The 24,627-nt window shown below is 42.1% G+C and overlaps 1 protein-coding gene across 1 annotated transcript in view; it reads left to right on the top strand.

Moving 5' to 3' along the window:
* The window catches only part of LOC137333873 (uncharacterized), a 56,079-nt gene that overhangs the window by 13,451 nt on the left and 18,001 nt on the right, over positions 1-24,627 (top strand). The window contains exons 2-3 of the mRNA XM_067998259.1: positions 3,170-3,250; positions 4,021-4,125. Of these exons, the coding sequence (XP_067854360.1) occupies positions 3,170-3,250; positions 4,021-4,125 (186 nt within the window). The remainder of the gene's footprint in view (positions 1-3,169; positions 3,251-4,020; positions 4,126-24,627) is intronic.

Below are 24,627 nucleotides of genomic sequence, written 5' to 3'. Positions count from 1 at the left end.
ATAGATTTTTCAAAACATTGCTCATATTTCCCAAAGCACAAAACCGTTCTCTATCTGGATATGAATACCGTGTGTTTGACTCAAAATTTTGGATATTTATAACGAAAGCTTATTTATATAACGTGTTATGGAGAATGTGATACTGAAGATCCTAAGTTTGAGCTCTGCAACTTAACTTCATACATATCGATTGTAAGCGTTTGAGAATCGATTGCAACACATTATGCACTATATAAACATGGAGAGAATGGGTATAATATGGCTACAATTAATTGCAGTACATACCAATTTTAGTAACACTTACTAATGTCCATTAACTTCTACAGCTACACTTTACATTTCGCCATTCCGATTGCCAATGCTCTTCAATGTTGCGGAATACAAAAATAGTTCGTGCTTTATTAATTTAAAAAGGTTGATTTCACAATACAATGTCAACTATCTCTTGCTGGGAAAGGCTGGTACCATTTCATTTTGCCGCGAAACTGTTAAATTTGAATGTGCTATCAACTATTGTTTAAAGTTACACAAATAATTAATAGTTTTACGTATCAAATATCATGCACTTAATAATGTACCTCTTTGGTAAATGTAAAGAGAACGCGTTTAATACGACGTGTGATATGGCAGGAGAGAGTGAATTGGACTGCGGAAAACAAAATGACAATTAGTTTCTAAATGTTTTGGCAATCATCTATCGTGTTGATCATTTTTGATAAATATATGGCTATCTCTTTTGATCTCTCCCTCTAATATTTCTCTCTCTGCCTCAGACATTTACGTTATAATTTCTGTTATTATAAGTCAGATCACAAGATAAAATGCAAGTGTACCTCACTGGGGATGTTTGATCCTGTCATATTGTCAAAAGTATTTTAAAAACGTGCTTAATTCGCAGCATTGTATTGGCTGTAAGTATTTTTCTGACATTGTTGATTCCTAAACATGCAATCTGGAAATAGAAGTTTTATTGCAGTAAGAACAATTTAGTCGCTTCAAATTAGGTGATTTCGTTTTATTACGATTTAAGATAGATAACTGTAACATATGTGTATATTCACATTTTCACAGATAATAAATGTACTATTTGATTCAGGTGAACATGTTTGTCTGATTTAGTGGTGATGTTTCGAAAATATACAAAAAAATGATTACATTGAATTGATTAAAGAAGTAACCCTGAATATTACATGAACGAAATGAATCATCTTTAATCCACGTTTAATATTATTACTGCACAACCCGTTTATTGTCTCAGGAAAAAGGCACTGAGACGATGATCCCTGTTAAAAACGAATCCAGTAAAACTCCAGAATGTGTGTACCAACATTTCAAAAAGTCTGAATAGATTAATATAACGTTACCAATTAGCAGCAATGTCGTGTAGCAGGACTCGTCTAGTCTCAAGAATTGTTAGTAATGCAGGTAAATTTACAGATTTGCTGTTAGATGCCACCCTCATCTGAGTTCCACACAGACACTAAAACGGAACATTAGGGGAATCATTTACTTTCTATGAAAGCCCCGTGAACTACTTTTCTTATTATTGCTTGAATTCATTCTCCAAAATGTTTACCCTAGTAAAATGAAAATAATAAATTAAAAGTTATTGTTGGTGAGCACTATATCAGTTTTGGAGCATTTTTAGACTATTGTTCAACATATCAGATTAAACGTTTCGCCACAACGAGGATTTAATTCCTGGACCGGAAAGCGAAACTCTTACCTCTCCAAATTTAAGATACTAATTTTAATAGCTGCTCACCTCTACAGTTTTAGCTACGAATCGGCTACATTTAGATGAAAGCGGTACATTTTCAACGCTCACCAGTACCACGTGCAGTTTCCATCGAATTGTCTTGCAGCATTTCTAGCAACATTTAGCATTCTAATGATTAGTTAATTCATTGAGCTCAAAATGAGAATGTTCTGTTTGAAAGTGATCTTATCTGTCTGTTTTTGTATTTCCCAAATTCAAGTGCTTTGAGGACATGAAAGTCCAGATTTCTGTCAATTTCTTCAATACAATTGCTCGGGTATTACATGGTGAGAAACGTTCCTACTCTTTGGAGAATACACGCGGAACATTTCCAGCAGAACCGTGACAGAAATGTGAAAACTTCGCGGGGAAACCCTCAAGCATTGATGTTTTCGTGCATAACTACAGTTGCTGCCAAATAAATAATACCGTGAAGCTCTTTGGCACGTTTGTCGTGATGAGGCACTAAAATGTGCCTTATTGATTGACATGTGTCACTGTTTTAACTGGGATGCTGCTTCTATTATTCAATATATTTGTCCTAAAGTACCAACACACACAATCACAGACAAAACGCACTCCGGGACGCACACGCACAATCTACGCCTCCAACTTTTAGCGGAAATATAAATCCAAACGACTCTCAGAATGGGCTGAACCTTCAAATTCGGTGGGGGCATAAAACTGGCGGTATCGAATCCACCGCCCGTTATATATAGAATGGAAAATCTGGTGGGATGCCGTGTGAGCGGCCGGAATTGTGGAAGAAAGTAGGGATAAGGTTGGGGCTTTCTTCAAATACTTTTCTAAAACCTCCTGCGCTAAGGAGTGGATTTTCTGCGCTGCCTGCAGTCTCACGACAACAACATGCAAGCCAATTTCAATAAACCAGAAAACTAGGCAATGGAATTCTGAGTAGGGGTAATTTGCATCACTGTATAGTCTGTAATGATGCTGCCAGGTACACTGTATTTTGCTCCAAAGTATTAAAAACATCTTCTTCCATATGACTTTAACTTCAATTTCTCGAAATAGTGTGGACATTTCATAATGATTCTCCAATCTCTTGCCCTAAGTTCAGAGGGAAATCAGCGAAGCCCAGAAAATAAACGGCTTAGACGGCTGAAGGTTGATAGGCCATTTCTCTGCGGGTGTCTCCCTACTTCCGCTGAAGATACAGCCGGAGATCGTGAAAAAGACTAGAGGAATTTCAGGGCCACAAGGCATTTACACCGGGTTAAAAAAGAAAAGCCACACACGTTGCCAGCATCTGTTGCTACCAGCCGAAGTGTTTTACTTTGGAGCTTGCAGACTGAATGTCCGTTCCAGAGGGATTGCTGGGTTGACAGTAGAATTTATAAAGGATTTTTGTCTTGTTATTTCCTTGCCTGTTATTTTGTTTCTTGACAGCATCAGGCCCTGTGACACTACCGGGATATATTCCCTCGCAACCGGAGAAAGCGGTTCAAAGTGCCAGGATTCCCAATAGATGTGAGAAGTGCACTGTTGTCTCATGATAAGAACCAAGTGGACGGCTTATTTCAGCCGCAGATCTTTGGTTTGCGCCCACAAGATTGCAACATAAGAGACACGCAACATGGCTCAATGCAAAAGCAACAAATATACCTCTGGAAGAAGTTAATTCTACAATCTCATTTTCCCCAATTCATAGCTGCACTCACTAATTTTGCACTGTAATTGTTACCCTGCAGAACTCCTATGAATATTGTTCTTCAATACTATGTTAAGGAAACATATTTCTCTCAGCTAAAATTGGTTTATAGCAATAGATTACGTCAGCAATCTTTATTTTTACAGAGAGGAAACATGTCCATTATGTTTATTAAATGGTCCTTTGTTATTTGCTTTACATATATATGTCCTGCTTTTGTCAAGAAGATCAAGATATGTCATTGCACCAGTGACATAATAGAAAATGAAATCTCTTGCATCAAATGATCTTCTCTGTTTTCATTCGTACCACTTGGATAAATTTCAAGTACCACTCACCGGGACCATCTTTGGTCTGCAACGAGTCTTCCAGGTACATATGACCACGATTTCAGTTCTGTTACCTTCATCCTGCGAATAAGATAAACTACTTCTGAGGCGCAGTGAAAAAACGACTCTCACTATGGCTATGTACTTATTTTAAAACCGCGCTGGCATTGTGCCTGGTTCGGTGAGAGAAAGAAAAACCCAACGTGAAGAAAGAAACATTGTGGGTTCTGCTCAATTTTAAAGGTGTTTTTTTTTTGCAGGTACATGTACGTCGCATGAGTATTCAAGTAGTGACTGTGCATGTAAATGCGACTTTAAATTTCAGATAAATATGGAACATGAGCCTAAGCGTGCACAGTTGTTGGGTAATCTTAACTTTACCACACGCATTGTCCTGGAATTTCCGGCGCCAGCTCTCCGGCGGCCTTGAACCGGCCGTTAACACATTCTTGTTTCTCCGCTTATCTTACGCCGTAGCTACAGTGGGATACCAGGAGAACCCCGCGGAAATTGCCCCCCAATGCACCGAGTTCTGGGATACTTCCTACCCAAGCTCTGATCAGGGCCAATGCAAAATGGGGAATGAAAATGTCTCAGAACTTTAATATAATGTAACAGCTAATCATCAAGTTCTCATTTTGTGAGGACTACAGATACAAAAGCAAACAAAACATTGTTTTTATCCTTTCATGGGATGTGGGCATCGCTGGCTAGGCGAGCATATATTGCCCATCCCTATTTGCCATTGAGAAGGTGGTGGGGAGCCGCCTCCTTGAAGCGCTGCAGTCCGTGTGGTGACGGTTCTCCCACAGTGCTGTTAAGAAGGGAGTTCCAGGACTTTGACCCAGCAACGATGAAGGAACGGCGATATATTTCCAAGTCGGGATGGTGTGTGACTTGGAGGGAACGTGCAGGAGGTGTTGTTCCCATGTGCCTGCTGCCCTTATCCTTCTAGGTGGTAGAGGTCGCGGGTTTGGGAGGTGCTATCGAGTTGTTGCAGTGCATCCTGTGGATGGTACACACTGCAGCCATAGTGCACCGGTGGTGAAGGGAGTGAATGTTTAGGGTGGTGGCTGGGATGGATGATACACACTGCAGGCATAGTGCACCGGTCGTGAAGGGAGTGAATGTTTAGTGTGGTGGATGGGGTGCCATGCAAGTGGGCTGCTCTCTCCTGGATGGTGTCGAGCTTCTTGAGTGTTGTTGGAGCTGCACTCATCCAGGCAAGTGGAGAGTATTCCATCACACTCCTGACTTGTGCCTTTTTGATGGTGGAAAGGTTTTGGAGAGTCAGGAGTTGAGTCACTCGCTGCAGAGGTAATGCCGTTGAAAGGCAAGGGGAGGTGGTGACACACTCTCTTGTTAGAGATGGTCATTGCCTGGCACTTGTCTGGCGCGAATGTTATTTGCTACTTATCAGTCAGACCTGGATAATGTCCCGGTCTTGCCGCTTGCGGGCATAGACCATTTCATTATCTGAGTGCTTGTGAATGGAACTGAACACAGTGAAATCATCAGCGAACAACCTCAGTTCTGACCTTATGATGAAGGGAAGGTCATTGATGAAGTAGCTGAAGATGGTTGGTCCCAGGACACTGACCTGCGGAACTCCTGCAGCAATGTCCTGGGGCTGAGATGATTGGCCTCCATCAACCACTAACATCTTCATTTGTGCTAGGTATGACTCCACCCACTGGGGAGTTTTACCGCTGATTCCCATTGACTTCAAATTTACCAGTTTTCCTTGGTGCCACACTCGGTCAAATGCTACATTGATGTCAAGGGCAGTCACTCTCACCTCACCTCTGGAATTTAGCTCTTTTGCCCATGTTTGCACCAAGGTTGTAATGAGGTCTGGAGCCGAGGTATCGTGGCGGAACCCAAACGGAATATCGATGAGCAGGTTATTGGTGAGTAAGTGCCGCTTGATAGCACTGTCGACGACACCTTCCATCACTTTGCTGATGATTCAGATTAGACTGATGGGGCAGTAATTGGCCGGATTGGATTTGTCCTGCTTTATCTGGACAGGACATACCTGGACAATTTTCCACATTCTCGGTAGATGCCAGTATTGTAGCAGTACTGGAAGAGTTTGGCTAGAGGCGCGGCTAGTTCCGGAGCACAAATATTCAGCACTACAGCCGGGATGTTGGGGCGGGGGGCATAGCTTTTGCTGTATTCATTGCATTCAGCCGTTCCTTGATATCACGTGGAGTGAATCTAATTGGCTGAAGACTGGCTTCTGTGATCGTGTGGATATCGGTCAGAGGTTGAGATGTATCATCCACTCGAAACTTTTGGATGAAGATGGTTACAAATGATTCAGCCTTGTCTTTTGCACTTACGTGCTGGAGTCCGCCATCATTGAGGTTGGGAATGCTTACACAGCCTCCTCCTCCCGTTAGTTGTTAAATTGTCCACTACCATTCACGACTGGATGTGGCAGAACTGCAGAGCTTTGATCTGATCCGTTGGCTGTGAGATCGCTTAGCTCTCTCTATAGCATGTTGCTTCCGCTGTTTAGCATGCATGCAGTCTTGAATTGTTGCTTGACCAGTTTGGGACCTCATTTTTTGGTACGCCTGATGCTGCTTCTGGCATGCTCTTCTGCAATCCTCATTGAACCAGGGTTGATCCCCTGGCTTGTTGGTAATGGTGTAGAAAGGAATATGACGAGCCTTGAGGTTATAGATTGTGCTGCAATACAATTCTGCTGCTGCTGATGGCCCACAGTGCCTCATGGATTTCCAGTTTTGAGCTGCCAAATCTGTTCTCAATCTATTCCATTTAGCACGGTAATAGTGCCACACAACACATTGGATGGTATCCACAGTGCGAAGACGGGACTTCGTCTCCACGAGGACTGTGCGGTGGTCACTCCTACCAATACTGTCATGGACAGATGCATCTGCGACAGGTTGATTGGTGAGGACAAGTTCAAGTAGGGTTTTCCCTCGAGTTGGTTCGCTCACCACCTACCGAAGGCCCAGTCTGGCAGCTATGCCCTTCAGGACTCGGCCAGCTCAGTCAGTCGTGGTGCTACCGAGCCACTCTTAGTGATGGACATTGAAGTCCTCCACCCAGAGTACATCCTGTGCCCTGGCTACCCTCAGTGCTCCCTCCAAGTCGTGTCAACATGGAGGAGGACTGATTCATAAGCTGAGGAAGGGAGGTATTTAATGACCCAAAACATTTTATGAGGCAACGCGATATCCAGAGCCAACTAACATTACACTGATATGGTTACACCTAAGATTTCCTAAACACTCGTCTGAGAGACAGAGTTATCTGAGGCTTAAGTGAAACTTCTATTGATCCATTTCATCCTCCTTTTTTAATGATCACAGTACCTGATGTATACTAAAATCTCACTGTTCAAGGAGAAGGGCATATTCAGTACTTAAACTGTTCAAGGAGAAGGGCATATTCAGTACTTAAACAGTAATTAAAATGTTCAATTTATATATGGGTTACATGGCGGAAGATTCACTGTGATAGCATGTTACTGAGGGCCGCTCCACCTGTAATTCTCTAGTTAATAATGTGGCTTGCACGACGTGAGTAATTCGTCATCAGCGGACATACCTGCACATGCTCCAGGTGTTGGGGTTAAATGAAATTCCAGATTACGTCAATCATACTGTCCCTAAATGGGAAGACTTCTCTGCATTTTTTTTCCATTGCGGTCCATCGTTTTCCCAACCTGAGTGGTTATGTGCGGCAATTTCACATCTTGAGGAAATCTAACGAGATTGTAACCACAGCCTAATGCGTGTCGTCATGCACGTTGCTCTTTTAAAATTTAGCTGCAACTAAAACACCCTCAAAGTCTGTAGAAAAAAAACACAATTAATTTTATTTTCCAAGCTTAGGAGCATTGTTTCAAAACAGCAGTATCCTTCAATGTATGAACGCAGGTTTCATTTTGTTGTCTTTAGTATCTAAGTATTTAACCATAAATAATATCTGCTGACATTCTAACCATTTGAACTAATTTATCTCCCTTGAACCGTAAAACTTTCGAAGGCAAGCTTTCAGTATAGGTATGGGCTGCCAATTAAGACCACAAGAAACCGAAGGCACTTTTAGCCGGGTTACGCAATTCAGGCTGATCTTGACCAAAGATTTCCAGGCATTCATAATTTGTGTGATGTAGTAAATCACAATTTCTTGATCACTAAGAAGAATCATTTCCCCTTTTTAAGTGTTTCGGATTCGATCAGGTCCCGCGAATAGTGGAAAAGATTGAACTCATTGGTCATTGCTCACTCCATTTTGTAAACGGGCCGATAGAGAGCTGGGTCTTAAAGTCAATCGGATATGGTCCCGATCTCCGCCACCCCCCATCATCTGCCATGTATGTCCGTTTCTCCGTGGGAGAGGGGCGGGACCCGCCTATCTGCAGCAGAATTAAAAGTTGAAGATTGAAAATACCCTTGGGGAATCTGGAATTCGAACTGAGAGGTAGCAGGAAACCTGAAACTAGAGTCTAGGCATGGAGGTAGACTGGAGACCGATGCCTTGGCTTGGAAACCTGAGGAACCGGTGACGTAGCAAACAGGGAATAAAACGGTGCGGAGCGAAAAGAAAGGCCTGAACCTCGAAGGATCGGGGCTTCGAGCCACAGGTCGAGGCAGGGAGAACGATTGGATTGAGGTTTGGGGGCGGGTTGGGGAATGGAGTCACTCTCTTGGCGACTGAAATTATTTTTTTGCCACTATCTGATTGGTTGTATTTTTGAACTGTGGTTCTTTATTGTCAATTTTGTAAAATGAGAAACCGATTTTTTTGGACAGAGCTGGGAGGTTATGCTTGAATTGTGTAAAACACTGGTTAGGGCACAGCTTGAGTACTGTGTAGAATTCTAGTCACCACATTACAGGAAGGATGTAATTGCACTAGAGAGGGTACAGAGGAGATTTACGAGGATGTGGCCAGGACTGGAGAATTTTAACTATGAGGGAAAATTGGATCGGCTGGGATTGTTCTCTTTGGAAAAGAGGGATGATTTGATTGAGGAGTACAAAATTACGAGGGAGCTCTATAGAGTGGATAGGAGGGACCTATTTCCCATAGCAGAGACGTAATTAACCAGGGGGCATTGATTTCAAATGATTGGTAGAAGGATTAGAGTGGAGCTGTGGGTAGATTTTTTCACCCAGAGTGAACTCACTGCCGGAAAGGGTTTTAATGGCGGAAACCCTCAACTCATTTAAAAAGTATCTGGATGTGCACTTGAAATGCCGTGACCTACAAGGCTACGGACCAAGTTTTTGGAATGTGGGATTCGGCTGGGTGGCTCATTTTTGGCCGGCGCGGACACGATGGGCCGAATGGCCTCCTTCTGTGCCGTAAATTTTCTATGATGATTCAGATGACGTATATTTGTGAACCATGGCAAAAGCGCTTCTGATCAAAGGTTGACTTAATCAGGGCGCATTTCCATTAATAGGAACAGATTTGGCCATTCCTTGTGTACCACTTTTGCAGCATATCCGCACGGGAACATTGCGTTTAACCCTTGCACACAAGGGGTTGGCGACCCACAGCAGTTGTCTCGGCCGTTGAATTTACTATTGTAGGTTGGTGATCTCGGACAGCTTTCACCAGCTCCATAGTAGCGCACTTCCTGAACTATGCTTTTCCAGCACGTATTCTATGTGAGGAAGCGACAACATCTTCCTTGGTCAGAGAGTTTTAGATAATTCGGTATGGTCGTTAATTATCTACGGCTGGCGTTGAGCAGGTTCCAAAGCATGGCATGTTTTTACCTGTTATCAATACTCCCGTGGAGAATGCTTCAAGTGGTTGGCCGAGTTCCCAGGCGAGAGAGAGGGAAATAATTCTTACAGACCTAGAGATTCCGCCGGGGAGACCACTATCCTGGTCTCGGCGGTACATCGGTGCCAGTGCCACAGAATTTCAGTTCGTAGACGTTACAACAAACGTCAATATTATCAGATCAGTCATCGAACGGACAGAGATTGAGGCTACTGGCAAAAAAAAAGTTCGGTTTCCATGTAATCTTTGGTAGAATGGAGGCTGATGACACGCAGTGAACTCTGTTGCACATATCAAAATAAATGCAATGTTCAGTGAAAAGCATAGGCACCTAAGTGGCACAATAGAAGGCGACGGTTTGTCATTGTCATCGCCTATTGTTATGTTTGTTGTTAATAACCTTCAATTGATAATGAGGTTAGTTTGATACCTGATGTCCATTCTGTACCGCTGCTTCATTATACTTGTGGGAGACGGCCAATGTTTTTGCTTAGCTAATTAAGCAAAACAGCTGTTTTAAGACGTGGCTCCAATTTATGCTTTGAATTCGACGCCATCTGCAGGTGCAACGGAAATGACTGCGCTTATGACATTCAGCTAACAGCTGGTACTGTCGTTTTTATACTTGCAAAGTTTCCAACACGTTTTCCCTCTAAGCGGTCATCTTACATTGTTGGACATGTTGCTGACAGATGTGTTTCAGTGCGCGCCGTTGCTGTGGATCATCCATACTGGTATATTTGTTTATTTTCTTTCATTTTCCGTGCTTCACCATTTCTGCCGCTGGTATTAATATTTTTTTTTCCCTGAAAGTTGTTGCTGATGCTCTCTCCAAAGTATCCTAAACCCCTGAATGTACGAATATGATCGCTGGTGCAAACGTTGCTTTTAATTTCACATTACCATCTTTCGAAAATAATTCAGACGTGACTCTTCATTGGTGGAGACTTTGAGAAAAATATATTCAATCGGGGTCAAGCAGCAGAATTAAATGTATCTTTAACAAATTAAGCTTCTCCTTACAGCTTCTATCTGCCCGTGTCGAGGACTCCGGGGTCTATTACTGTGGAGTGAGTTACCAGGGAAGGCGGATGGATTGCGGCATTGAGTCGAGACTTGTTGTGCACGGTGAGTGACAATTGTGCAATTGCAGATATCCGTGACAAAATCAAATAATTTCTAGTCATGTCACGAGACGTGACCTATAAATTTGTTATGTAGTAAATATTGGGTCCCTCTCGTTCGTCCGCCGGACTTTCGGCAGAGGAGCTTCAGAACCCCGAAAATGCGGCGTATTATACTCATAGAACTAATTATATTACATTACTTTTATGTATACGTATTTGCATTGCCAATTCGGCCATATATTGTTTTGAATGTCGAAAACAATTTTACCAGTGTAATAAGTAACAGTTACCCAAGGCTCGTTCAGATAACACGGAATTCACGTTTATAAATATAATCGAGTTTAACTACATCTCTGCCAGGTTTATTTAAGAGTCTTAGAGACTGCTTCCGAATACATTTCAAACTTAAGAAAGGATAAAAGACAATTCCTTTAGTCTCTGCTCACCTCTTTCACAACCGCATCATCCATGTGTGATTTGAATAATTTGTGTTGTTTTTACGTCTACTTTGAAAACTATTCCAAATATTCATTCCATTAAATTCTTATATATTTTCTTGCATATTTAAGTCGTTTTAAAGCAAAGCAAAGGCTCATTTTACATTATATGTATCATTTTTTGGCGTGTTTGAAGTCGTGCTCCCCAATTGAAAGTCATGGAACAAAAATATAATTGCGTTCTAATTTCCCTCTAACATGTTCTATAGCTTCCCCAGCTCCGTTACGGATAGTGCCGAAAATAGCTGAAGAGAACTCATCTGCTTTGACTTTCGTATGTGAAACCGTCGAATTCTACCCGGAGTTTCTCACCTTTACTTCATATGAAAAACACATGAAAACTGTGACTGGGAGAACACCATTAAGATGCTGTATTGGGAGGGAATATACGAAGCTTTCAGTTGTTTTAAAGCGGCACAGACTACCCAGCGCGGGCTGTATATACTCTGCAGAGTCCAGCTATTGCTATTTACTTTGATTCCAGTTCTAATCCAGGTAAGATGTCAACATTTTACAGATACAGAGAACTGTGCGAACCGTGAAAATTATGTTTGGTCATTAATATACGATACAGCCACGACTACTGAAAGACCTATAGTGACAGTGGTAATTTACAGATGATTTTATTTACTGGTTTATAAACCAGAAAGATAAGCTGCATTCTTGCTCATAATAAATACTTCACCTAAACTGTAGTGTAATATGCAACACAAGTGATTGAGCTCGTATTAATTTTCTATCCATTGTTCACAGTAAAATAAAACAAACGAAATGCAATGCCAAATTAATTTATCCCATTATATTTTTTTTTCCATAATTCATTAATGAAAATCACTTGTGGTAGAACATCTGCCCTGCATCTGTTACTTTCGTGTTGCAGCTATCCTGTTAGAACAGATATTGTCGTTTTGAACGTGATTCTATTTTTGCTTTGTAATTCACAATGGACTTTATTTGCTCGATCTGATGTTCTTTAGTCTCATTTTAGTTCAATGGATGTACTACATAATGTTAATAAAAAAGACTATCTCTGACATTCAACGGAGCATACTAGATCTTCAGCCGAAGACCCGGGAAACCCTCAGAGAAAAGATTTATTTGCGGAATTTCTTTCTGGTGTCCCACCGGAGTTAGGGCGGGAGGCTCGGAGAAACTCCGCTGAATTTCATGCCAGAATTAACATTTTAAAATGGTAAACTAACCAATGGTTCTGAGGAACGCTAACATAGGAAAGACTGAACAGGCTGGGGTTCTTTTCTCGAGAAAAGGGAAGACTAAGAGGTGACCTGGTGGAGTTCTTTAAAATTTTGAAAAGTTTCGATCGGGTATGTATGGAGAAGATATTTCCACTTGTGGGAGAGTCCAAAACTAGAGGCGATTAATATAATATTGTCACTGATAGAACCACTAAGGAATTCAGGAGAAACTTTGTTCTTTGAGACTGGTGAGAATGTGCAATATGCTACCACATGGAGCGGTTGAGGCGAATAGCACGAGGCATTTACGGGGAAACCAGATAGGTACATGTTGGAGAAATGAAGCGAAGGACATGGTGTTAGGGTTAGATGAAGAAGTGTGGGAGGAGGCTCGTGTGGAGCATCAACAGCGGCATAGAACGTTTGGGCCGAATGGCCAGTTTCTGTGCTTTGAAATTCAATGTAATTCTATGTAGATCCCCGGGTTTTGATCGCACTATGTTTGAATGGACGGCACCTAGCTTGGGAGTGAAGAGCCAACAAGTGATATTACGCAGTCTACAGCGGGGCCAATTGATCTCCGCTTCTCTAGGAGGGCGCCGTTGCTGAGGGCAGAATGGCTTCCACGGGGAACCGTGGGAAAAAAAGATTAGCAGAATCCATGCCAGCGACTCATCCATCTATTCTGGAGTCAGATATTGCTTGAATCATATATTCAAGGCAAACAAATATAAAATCTATGATGTTCTCTGCGTTAAACCTGCTGTGCTTTAAAGTATCAATTCGAGCACATATTGCACGGTCGTTCTCCAGTTCGTCCGCCCTAAGATCGTCAAAAGAGCCGCTGGAACCCTGAAACAATACTGTTCTTTCGGAGAGTTCAGCCGATCTTTCACCGAAGTTGTTTCAGTTGATTGGAAGAAACCTCGCCTAAATTTCAAGCCTTGACGATCAGATCTTAACCCAAGCGCATCGCAAATTAACAGGGAGAATTTAAGAGATTAGACTGTTTCACGGTGCTGACCAAGATTTCTTCTTCAATCACCATCACCAAAAACAAATTATCTGGCTATTTGTGTGAACTAGATGTGCCCAATTAGGATTTCGAGCGCGCCTACATTTATGCATTCATACTTGATTTCTTTATTTTCCTTCTTTTCTTTCTTTCTGTATTACATTCCTTCTCTGCTGTAATTATCTTTAAACAGCAACATTTCAATAAAAAGGTAATATTTATTTTAGGAATGTGTATTAACACTGTAGCAGTTGCAGTTATTTCCAATTAATGTAGTTATGGAATCCGTTACATATGTTGCAATCACGCGGTATTCCGTCATTGAAGGGCATCTATTCATCCTTTTCCAAATACATCTCACTTATTTATATGATTATTCATCCAGCTCTAAATCAATGCATTCGAGCTGTAGAAAGAAAAAAATGATTTCTTTATTTGCATACGTTTCAAATGTGCAATAAATGATCATTATAATTGATATTTTTTCATAGTACAGCACAAAAATGCCAACTGTTTCTATTAGCGCTTTGAATACATAAACAATTTTATTTTGCAGCATTTTGATAATAGGCGAGTGCGGTATCTCGTTAAATGTCCCCCAAAAAGCACATCGACCAGGATAAATGGCACACTTTTACCTGAGTCACGCCTTGTTATAAGAACATATTTAAAATTATTTTCTTAACCTTCGTTCCGCATTCTTATGGTCTGAAACAAATTATAAAATATTCCTGTACTGGCGTATATGGAATATTAATGACTAATTGACGAAACCTTAATTGATGTTTATTCGATGCGTGTGTTGCTGGAAAGGTCACATTTATTGCACTTTTTGTTTCCCCGAGAAAGTAAATGTGTTGCTCGTTAACAACTAACGTATCACAGAGGGTAAAAATAAAACCCAACAGTAGAACTATATCAGTATAAAAAAAATGCCCGTGTTCAATAAAATGCATCACGAAGAACGCTACAAACAGTGAATCGGAATGGTACAGTTTAGCACCACATCTAATTTAGGTAACAACATCCTTCGTAGTTTTTAGTGAAACGCAGAGAAAGAAGAAATTTAATGGCTACGGTACGATTTTTCCCAGAGAATAGCACATTCACAGATGATGAATATGGCGCGAAGACGCTGTAAGGTTAAAGATGAAATCGGCTTTTAAACCAAACCAACGTGTTACTGCAGGCAGTATATCGATCAATGGCATACATATATTAGGGACTCTTTAACCAATTTCAGATTATCTCCTCCGACTATTTTGCCTCTCGAGCAATTATTTATTAACAGCGATCGGGCACTGTTGAAGAAAGTTCATGTGTTTCCTGCCTCTCCGTTTGAATATTTAAAGAACAGCTCAAACAATATTGTTTAATAGTGTTTCCAAGCCTACGGTAAAACTTTTATTTCTCCATAGTTCAAAGTTGTTGATTAAATGCATATAGTAGCAATGAAGTACTAATTTGTCTCACTTCTTTCTTTGTCTCAATTATTGACTTTATTTTACGACAAGAATATTCCATAACAAGCACAGCCCCATAAATCTGCATCGATATATTTTATAGGTTCCGATTACAGACTGCTTTGATTTCCAAGTTAACATTTGGTTTCTTAATAATTCTGTTGCGATCTTTCCTTGCTGTCCACCATTTTAATGACAGCCTCTTTTGTAGGTAAGGCATCATTTATTGTTTCAAACCATCCCTACTTCAATTTCCAACTGCTCATTCTGCGTTGGTGAATCGTTATTAAGCGATAGCAGATATGCCGACTGTTAATGTGTAAAATAATTGACCACAGCCTACAAAGTATACATTAATGTTTTGCGCTTGCATTGGTGGATCCGCTGTTAACAAATCACCATTGGATGGACTTTTATTTTTATTTAAAATAGCAGTTCCTTAATCAATCAAAACAATAGGCTTGAAAATTGCAGAAACCAGAGGCAGAAAAAAAACGGTTTTCAATTGAGCTACGCCAATATTAATGGAGTTCCATAGTAATCAGCGCCAGGACAATTAACGATAACAGACCGTATAAATTATTTGAAACTCGGTACATAAATAAAGCTGTACAGCTTAGCAGATGATACCAAATTGAGGTTGAATTGAAAGGACGGAAAATGTCAATCAAATAGAAATGTAGCTGGGTAGCTTGGGAAAGTCAGTATATGAGTAGGACATAATATTTACTGTGGGAAAATGTTAGATACTAGGACCAAATAGCACTTGGTTACAGCAAACAAACAGGAGAGGGATCTGGTGCTATCAGTGTAAAGCTCATGGGAAACAATAACGCAGTTGGGGTGATAGTAAGGAAAGTTAACTAGATATAGAGGTGTCCAGTAAGCGGGAGAGAACATAAATCCTAGGAGGTTTTACGCACATTCGTACGGCCATACCTGGATGTCTGTGTGTTGTTGTGTTCCCCGTATTAAGGCAAGGATATCCAGACACGGAAACAATACAGAAGGAGTATTCTTGAAATCTCGAGTAAGTTTATGAGCAGAGAATCATCACTCTATGATTTCTTATTCTGGAGAGGAGAAGTTTCAGGGAGAAAATACCCAAAATCCAGAAGAGAATAAATCAATTGAACCGCGAGATAATTTTTCTGATGTCCAGAACAGGGGGGCACATACTTATGATTAGCAGACAGAACGTGCATGGACAGTTTAGATGTAACTACGATAAGCGGTGCGGCGAACAGATTTCTCAAGGAAGCAGTGAATGGAAATGGTTTGGAAAATGATAAGGGAGAATGGGACAGTTATTGGAGGAAGTGGACGATTGCGAGACATTGTGTAACAATGATACAACATTGTAAATATCTTCACATTTATTTGAATCTGGAAAGCTCTCAATAATTAAGTTTGATGCTGTAATATGTGTATCCTGTGAAAATGCCTTTCAAAATTATGCAAGGTTTATGTTCTGATTATTTATAAAATGTACTACAGCAGAAGTAAAACAACCACCACTTTAAAAAAAACTTTAATTGTGGAGAAATGCAGAAAATGTACCAACGATTGTACAACTGAACCTGTTGATTGATGATAATGTAACCTAATTAGCTAGTAGAGTGACACATGGCAAATAGTGAAAACGATTGTCACTGCAACCTTGTCTATTAAAACGTATCCACTTATATAGGCGGAAAATGAGACTTGATGTAAGTAGCCAGCTAATTTTGAATGTGGAAATTTTCCCATGCGAAATTCTTGTTCTTTTATAGATTCCTTACGGAACATGCCACTTGATTTGAGCTACTGGCTCTGCAGTAAGAGCGAAGGGAAAATACTCTCCGTACAAATCGAACTGAAAAACAGGGAAATATAAAAAAATAGAACCACGCTTATGGAGTGTTAGAAATGTAACGACGCATAATAATTTGTTACTCACGAAAATCTTGCTTTGAGTTCATAGCCTCAGCCATGTATTGCTACTTGTAACGGGATAAAATCCTATTCTGTATAAAATATGTTATTATTTTAATTCATTTCGATTGTACTCGATTATAAAATTTTTGATCTGTTGCGGTTTTTAAAAATATTAAGTATTTGGGAAATATTACCAGTTCCAAATAATGACCAATAGGGGGCAGCATACATCCACCCATTTATTGTTCTGCGATTTGGTATGATCGCATTCGCCACAACCACGCTGAACGCATCACATCTTTACGTATTGCTGTAATCTTAGTATAACTTCAAGTGACCAAATTATAAACAATTAATTGCAAGTGCATGCTGAGGAGGTAAGTTTATTATGTGAAGAGAAACTTAAATGGCTTTGTATCTGTACCGTTATGTTCTATCAAGTAGTTTTAATCTTTACCACCTGGGCGTTAATTACCCCAGGATGAAGCGCAGAAAAGAAATAGTGATACGGGGAGCGGGGGTGGGGTTGGGGCGGTGTTGGTGGGGTGGTCGCATGCTAGTAGCAGAATCAGCCAGACTTTCCTTTCACTGAAATGAATGGAAGGGAAATCCAGCGAGTTTGGTTAGGTGCGTGCAAACATCCCGCCCGATTTTGCCTTCTGCTCTCCGCCCAGGCGGATGCTTAACATCCAGGTGGTGAAGATGAATTGCTACTCCTGTGACCATCTACTCAAATTGCTTTCTGCTGTGAAACAATGAGGTCGAGTTTGCTCTCAGTGCAACAAATTTTAATTCTGATCCTTGTTTTCAAATTCCTCCCTGGCCTCGCCCGTCCCTAACTCTGCAAACTGTGCCAGTCCTACAATCCTGCGAGAGATCTGTGTTCCTCCAATTTCGTCCACTTGTATATCCCCGACTTCTTTCGAACCACCATTGGCGAACGTCCTAGCAGCTGTTTAGTCCCTGGAATTCGCGCCGTAAATCTCTCTGCCTATCTCCGTTTCTATCCTCCTTTAAGACCCTCCACAAAACCAACCACTTTGACCACCTTTTGACCACCTGTATTCATGTCTCCTTCTTTGGCTCAGTGTCAATTTTGATTTCTGATTAGGCTTCTGTGAAGTTCCTCGGGACGTTTTACTACTAAGAAGGTGCTACATCAATGCATGGTGTTCTTGTTCTCAATGGCAAGAAGGTAAGTGGAGTGAGAGCAACAGCAAACTGGAGGAGCTGACGGTCGACCTTTCCCAGTTTCCCCATTGCCTCGCACTTGAAGTTCGATGTGAACTGCCAACAAGAAACGTGCTCTCTGTCGGCATCTCGCTGATTAGAAAGGGGAAATCAGGTGCGGTTGAAGGTTCGTATAGACTGCAGCAGCGTAAAGAGGAGGTGCATTATTTTTGTCCAAAACAAGGAAACAATGGCGCAAAGCTTCACGATGTCTGAAGCCAAGTACAATCGTTTCAAGGTCCAAGGGTTTCAGATACAGCCATGTAAACGTTGGTATAACCAATTCTAAATAGCAAGGAGGTCCTCTTCCCCAGTGATAGTCGGCGGGCGCTAAGGCCAATTGGCGAATAGGAATGGCATGAGATGGCATCACATAAGAATGTGATCAATATTATCTCCAGGAGCTGGTTACATTGCAGAAAGATATTTATGGATAGAATTTCAGCAGGATTTCGCCAATTCTCCACTGCAGTTACAGACGTAATTCAAACCAATACCCATGGGATTTATTGGCATTCATGATCTCAACAGGACTGCCAATTTAAAGCTCTCCTTCATTTCTCTGATAGATTCCGCAGGACTTTACCTTCACCACAGCACTATCAATCCTTTGCAACCCAATTGTCATAGCTACCCAAAAGTCAGTAGAGAAGGCCTTACTGCACCTCGTTTTTTCTTGAACTCACGCCATCAAAAGTTGATGCCGCCCTCAGAGCTATTTCTTTTTCTTGCCCTAATTATCGAATTCTTCCTGTCATCATGCACAGTATGGTAAAATGAACGATACATGTTGAAGGTTCAAAGCCCCTGCCTAGGTTACATATTACCCCAATTCAACTTTCCTTGCAGAGAACGCTGATACACATCAGGAGGAAGACAACCAACCAGCACAGGCAGAGGTCCTGACAGGCTGTAAATACCCATCCCTATGGAATAGCCTATAATTGGCATCATAGGAACAGACTGTTTTAATCTATAATTGTATTCGGAATCATATTTTGTTAATCATGTAATCTCGTTGTATTTTGTATCACCGAACATAGTTGTAATTTGTATTTGCTTAATATTATTTTATTATTTAAAGCTGGTTGTGAATAGCAGGAATCCACTAAACTGGTAAACCTATTGAAACAAGAAGTGTTATAGAAAGAGCCTTGAACTCTGGCATCCAATAATTCAATGAAAGGAAACTTGAGATAGAATAACAAAGAACAAGTATTGATCATTTGCGAATATCTGAGTCCCATTGTTGAAACCGTGGTAATGTGTAGGGGTGAGAGGAAGCATCTTTTTGGAAAAGTTGAGTACTGATGGAAAGAGTTTGTTTGTATGTGGTTGATGGGGGGTATAGTGCGTGATGCAGTTGGTAGGAGATACCGCTTGACAGTTGACATCACTCACCTTGAGCACTCATGTCAAAGTATTGAACATCTTCCTGCACTGCATCCATGTTCATGATGCTGGTATTGACTTCCTCCCATGCTGCCTCCCCCTGCCTTTTGGATACATGTCTGGAAGGTCTCTCGCCCCCCATCCACCCTCCCTAAGGATATCGGATGTCCATCCTTCTGTCCACCTCTTGCACCAAGGTCTCTAGTGCATCAGCAGAGAACCTTGGTGCACGCACTCTTGTAGGTCTGGTAACAACTCAGGTCGGCAGATTGGTGAGGTCTTGGGTGCAGATTCGAGGATGTGGGATTTAGTTCTGAGCAACCTTTTTCAATGTTTCAACATAACTCATCCGTGTGTAAATATAGGGATGGGACCTGATCCTGTGTTTTACGTATGTAATGTCTGATTTCCGTTCAGACTCCGTGCAGACAGTTAACGTTTATTTTCAGGAAATAGCAGGTACCAGCTACCTTCAAGAGATTTCTGAGAAAAATTCTCCCTTTCAGTAATTAAGCTCCCCCTGGTGCAAATTGCATTGATTCCACGTGCAAAGCCCGGAATGGAACACTGATTGCAGGTGAGTCCTCAGGGCTGCCGAAATTCCCTGCGCAGGGGTCATTGGGTGCTGGGTAACAGCGCATCACGCTACCGGCGCCCATAAACGGCCCTATCCAATTTTTCTCCCCCTATTTCGGTTCTAAGGATAAGACCCTTTAGATTGGCAGAACTTTGTTTATAAACAAATGGAACATATGGAGCTAAACATCCAACCGGAGAGCAGGAAAGCTCCGAACCTTCAGACAACGAAGCATCGAAAGCGACCCAGCCAGAAAGCAGAAGGCCACCAAACAAAAAGAAAGAAGACATCTCTTCAGATTAAACCGTTAGATTATCTGTTTATTCACTGCTAAAGCAAATGTAAAAATCAAATAGCGTGCAATCAAAGCAGCATTACATATTTTTCTGCCTCTTAACTTGGGATTCCTTTTTCTAAACCTTTATCGTTAGCTGGTATACACCGGGTTAATATTAGTTAGGTTACGTCCTACTCTCTTAACAAATTTGGAGATAGTACACAAGATACAACATCCAGCAGTGGAGTTAGAGTGGGCGGAGGCCTAATGCAGCATTGCCTATTGACATTTTCCCTTTACCTTCTCTTTCTATTCAACTCTTTCAATCTACAAACTCACAGAGTCATGCAATGAAGATGGCAACCTAGTTGTCCAGTGTATTTTCATTGATGAGATGTTGCTCATCCTCAAATCTATAACCCTTGACCCTCTCCCCTTCTTCGACGTCAACCAGAATTCACAATCGCCAGCGCCAAACAAACTAATAATCAAAACCCAAATGACAATGCAATGTCTTTCCGCCTTACCCTGCCAAGCACAGAGCTGCAGACGTCAGGGTTCCAGCATTTGAATGGAAAATATTTCTGTCCAACAGAAATTGCTGAACGCCATTATGTTTTTTTGGATTTTTTTTATCCTTCCTTTATAGGTGTGTACACTCAGAAGAATAATCGAATGATAGAATCGTTACAGCTCAGAAGGAGGCCTTTTGGCCCATCGAGTCAGGGCCAGCTTTTTGTAAGAGCAATGCACTTAGTCCCTTTCCCTTGCTCTTTCCCCGTAGCCCTGCATTTTTCACCTTCAAGTATGTATCGAATTCCTGTTTGAAATACACGATTGAACCTGCTTCCACCACCCTTTTAGCGGCACCTCCCAGATAATAATTAAATACGTTTTTTTTCACGTCACCTTTGGTACTTTTGCAATTCACCTTAAATCTGTGTCCTTTGGCTCTCGACAATTCCGCCAATGCGAGCACTTTCTTTTGATTTACTTTATCTGAACCCTTCATGATTTGAACACTTCGATCGCATCTCCTCTCAACCTTCTCTGTTCTATGGAAAACAAACCAAGCTTCTCCAGTCGATCCACATAACTGAAGTCCCACATCCCTGTAACCGTTCTAATATATCTTTTCTGCACCCTCTCTAAGGTCTTTACATCCTTCCTAAAGTGTGGTATCCGAATTGGACGCAATACTCCAGTTGTGGCCGAACCATTGTTTAATAAAGTTTTAACATAGCTTCCTTGCTTTTGTACTCTATTCCTCCGTTTATAAAGCCCAGGACACCGTCTGCTTTTTTAACCGCTTCATCAACTTGTCCTGCCACCTTCATAGATTTGTGCACATATATCCCCAGGTTTCTCTGTTCCTGCACCCACTTTGGAATTTTACCATTCAGTTCTCCTCGTTCTTCCTGCCAAATATATCATTTCGTGCTTCTCTGCATTAAATTTCATCTTCATTTTTCCGCCCATTTCAACAGCCTGTCTGTCCTCTTGAAGTCTACCACTATCCTCCTCACTGTTTACTACGCTTCCAAGTTTTATGTCACCTGCAAATTTTGAAATTGTGCCCAAGTCCAAGTCATCAATATATATCAAAAAAAGCAGTGGTCTTTGTACCGACCCCTGGTGAACATCACTGTGTACCTTCCTCCAGTATGAAAAATAACCGTCCGTCACGATTCTCTGTTTCCTGTCATTCAGTCAATTTCGTATCCATGCTGCCATCGTCCCTTTTATTCCATTGGCTTCAATATTGCTAACATGCCTATAATGTTACACTTTATCAAATGCATTTTGAAACAACATCAACCGCATTGCCCTCGGAAAATAAGAACATAAGAATTAGGAGCAAGAGTAGGCCAAAGGACCCCTCGAGCCTGCTCCACTATTCAGTAAGATCATGACTGATCTTCGACGTCACCTCCACTTTCCCGCCCGATTCCCATATCCCTTTGATTTTCCGAAAGTCCAGAAAGCTACATATACAAGCCTTGAATATACACAACCTCTCAGCATCCAGAGCACTCTGAGGTAGCGAAATCCAATGATTCACAAACATCTGAGTAAAAATCTGGAATTAAAATAGTAGTATCAGTAATGGTGGTCATGAAACTGCCGAATTGTCGTAAAAACCCATCTGGTTCACTGATGTCATTAGGGAAAGGAAACCAGCCGTCCTTACCCGGTCTGGCCTAAATGTGACTCCAGACCCACAGCAATGTGGTTGATTCTTAATTGCCCTCTGAAATGGCCCAGCAAGCCACTCAGTTGTAAAATCTCGCTGCAAAAAGTCATAATAAGAATAAAACCGGACGGACCACCCGGCATCCGTCCACTAGGAGCTGGACACGACAACGGCAAAGCAAGCCCAGTCGACCCTGCAAAGTTCTCCTCACTAACATCTGGGGACTTGTGCTAAAATTGGGAGAGCTGTCCCACAGACTAGTCACGCAACAGCCTGACATAGCCATATTCAGAATCATACCTTTCAGCCAACGTCACAAACTCGTCCATCACCATCCCTTGGTATGTCCTGTCAGACCGGCAGGACAGACCCACCAGCGGTGGTGGTACAGTGATATACAGTCAGGAGGGAGTGGCCCTGGGAGTCCTCAACATTGACTCTGGACCCCATGAAATCTCATGGCATCAGGTCAAACATGGGCAAGGAAACCTCGTGCTGATTACGACCTACCGTCCTCCCTCAGCTGATGAATCAGTCCTCCTCCATGTTGAGCAACACGTGGAGGATCCACTGAGGGTAGCAAGGGCACAACATGAACTCTGAGTGGGGGACTTCAATGTCCATCACCAAGAGTGGCTCGGTAGCACCACTACTGAACGAGCTGCCCGAGTCCTGAAGGATATATCTGCCAGACTGGGCTTGCGGCAGGTGGTGAGCGAACCAACACGAGGGAAAAACTTACTTGACCTCGACCTCACCAATCTACCTGTCGCAAATGCATCTGTCCATGACAGTATTGGTGGGAGTGATCACTGCACAATCCTCGTGGAGATGAAGTCACGTCTTTGCACTGAGGACACCATCCAACGTGTTGTGTGGCACTACCACCGTGCTAAATGGGATTAAGAACAGATCTAGCAGCTGAAAACTCGGCATCCATGAGGCGCTGTGGGCCATCAGCAGCAGCAGAATTGTATTCCAGCACAATCAGTAACCTCATGGCCCGGCATATTCCTCACTCTACCATTACCAACAAGCGAGGGGATCAACCCAAAGCAGGACAAATTCAATCCGGCCAATTACCGCCCCATCAGTCCACTCTCAGTCATCAGCAAAGTTTTGGAAGGTGTCGTTGACAGTGCTATCAAGCGGCACTTACTCACCAATAACCTGCTCACCGATGCTCAGTTTGGGTTCTGCAAGGACCACTCGGCTCCTGACCTCATTACGGCCTTGATCCAAACATGCACAAAAGAGATGAATTCCAGAGGTGAGGTGAGAGTGACTGCCCTTGACATCAAGGCAGCATTTGACTGAGTGTGGCACCAAGGAGCCCTCGTAAAATTGAAGTCAATGGAAATCAGGGGGAAGACTCTCCACTGGCTGCAGTCATACCTAGCACAAAGGAACACTGTAGTGGTTGTTGGAGGCCAATCTTCTCAGACCCAGATCATTGCTGCAGGAGTTCCTCAGGGCAGTGTCCTAGGCCCAACGATCTTCAGCTGCTTCATCAATGACATTCCCTCCATCATAAGGTCAGAAATGGGGATGTTCGCTGATGATTGCACAGTGTTCAGTTCCATTCGTTATCCCTCAAATAATGAAGCAGTCCGAGCCCGCATGCAGCAAGATCTGGACAACATCCAGGCTTGGGCTGATAAGTGGCAAGTAACATTCGCGCCAGATAAGTGCCAGGCAATGACCATCTCAAACAAGTGAGAATCTAACCACCTCCCCTTGACATTCAACGGCATTACCATCGCCGAATCGCCCACCATCAACATCCTGGTGGTCACCATTGACCAGAAACTTAACAGGACCAGCCATTTAAATACTGTGGCTACGCGAGCAGGTCAAAGGTTGGGAATTCTGCGGCGAGTGACTCACCTCCTGACTCCCCAAAGACTTTCCACCACCTACAATGCACAAGTCAGGAGTATGATGGAATACTCTCCACTTGCTTGGATTATTGCAGCCCCAACAACACTCAAGAAGCTCGACACCATCCATGATAAAGCAGCCCGCTTGATTGGTACCCCATCCACCACCCTAAACATTCACTCCCTTCATCACCTGCACACAGTGGCTGCAGTGTGTACCTTCCACAGGATGCACTGCAGCAACTCGCCAAGGCTTCTTCGACTGCACCTCCCAAACCCGCGACCTCTACCACCTGGAAGGACAAGAGCAGCAGGCAC

Source organism: Heptranchias perlo, chromosome 16 (genome assembly GCF_035084215.1).
Source record: "Heptranchias perlo isolate sHepPer1 chromosome 16, sHepPer1.hap1, whole genome shotgun sequence".
Classification (NCBI taxonomy): domain Eukaryota; kingdom Metazoa; phylum Chordata; class Chondrichthyes; order Hexanchiformes; family Hexanchidae; genus Heptranchias; species Heptranchias perlo.
This window is presented reverse-complemented; position numbering and strand designations above follow the sequence as displayed.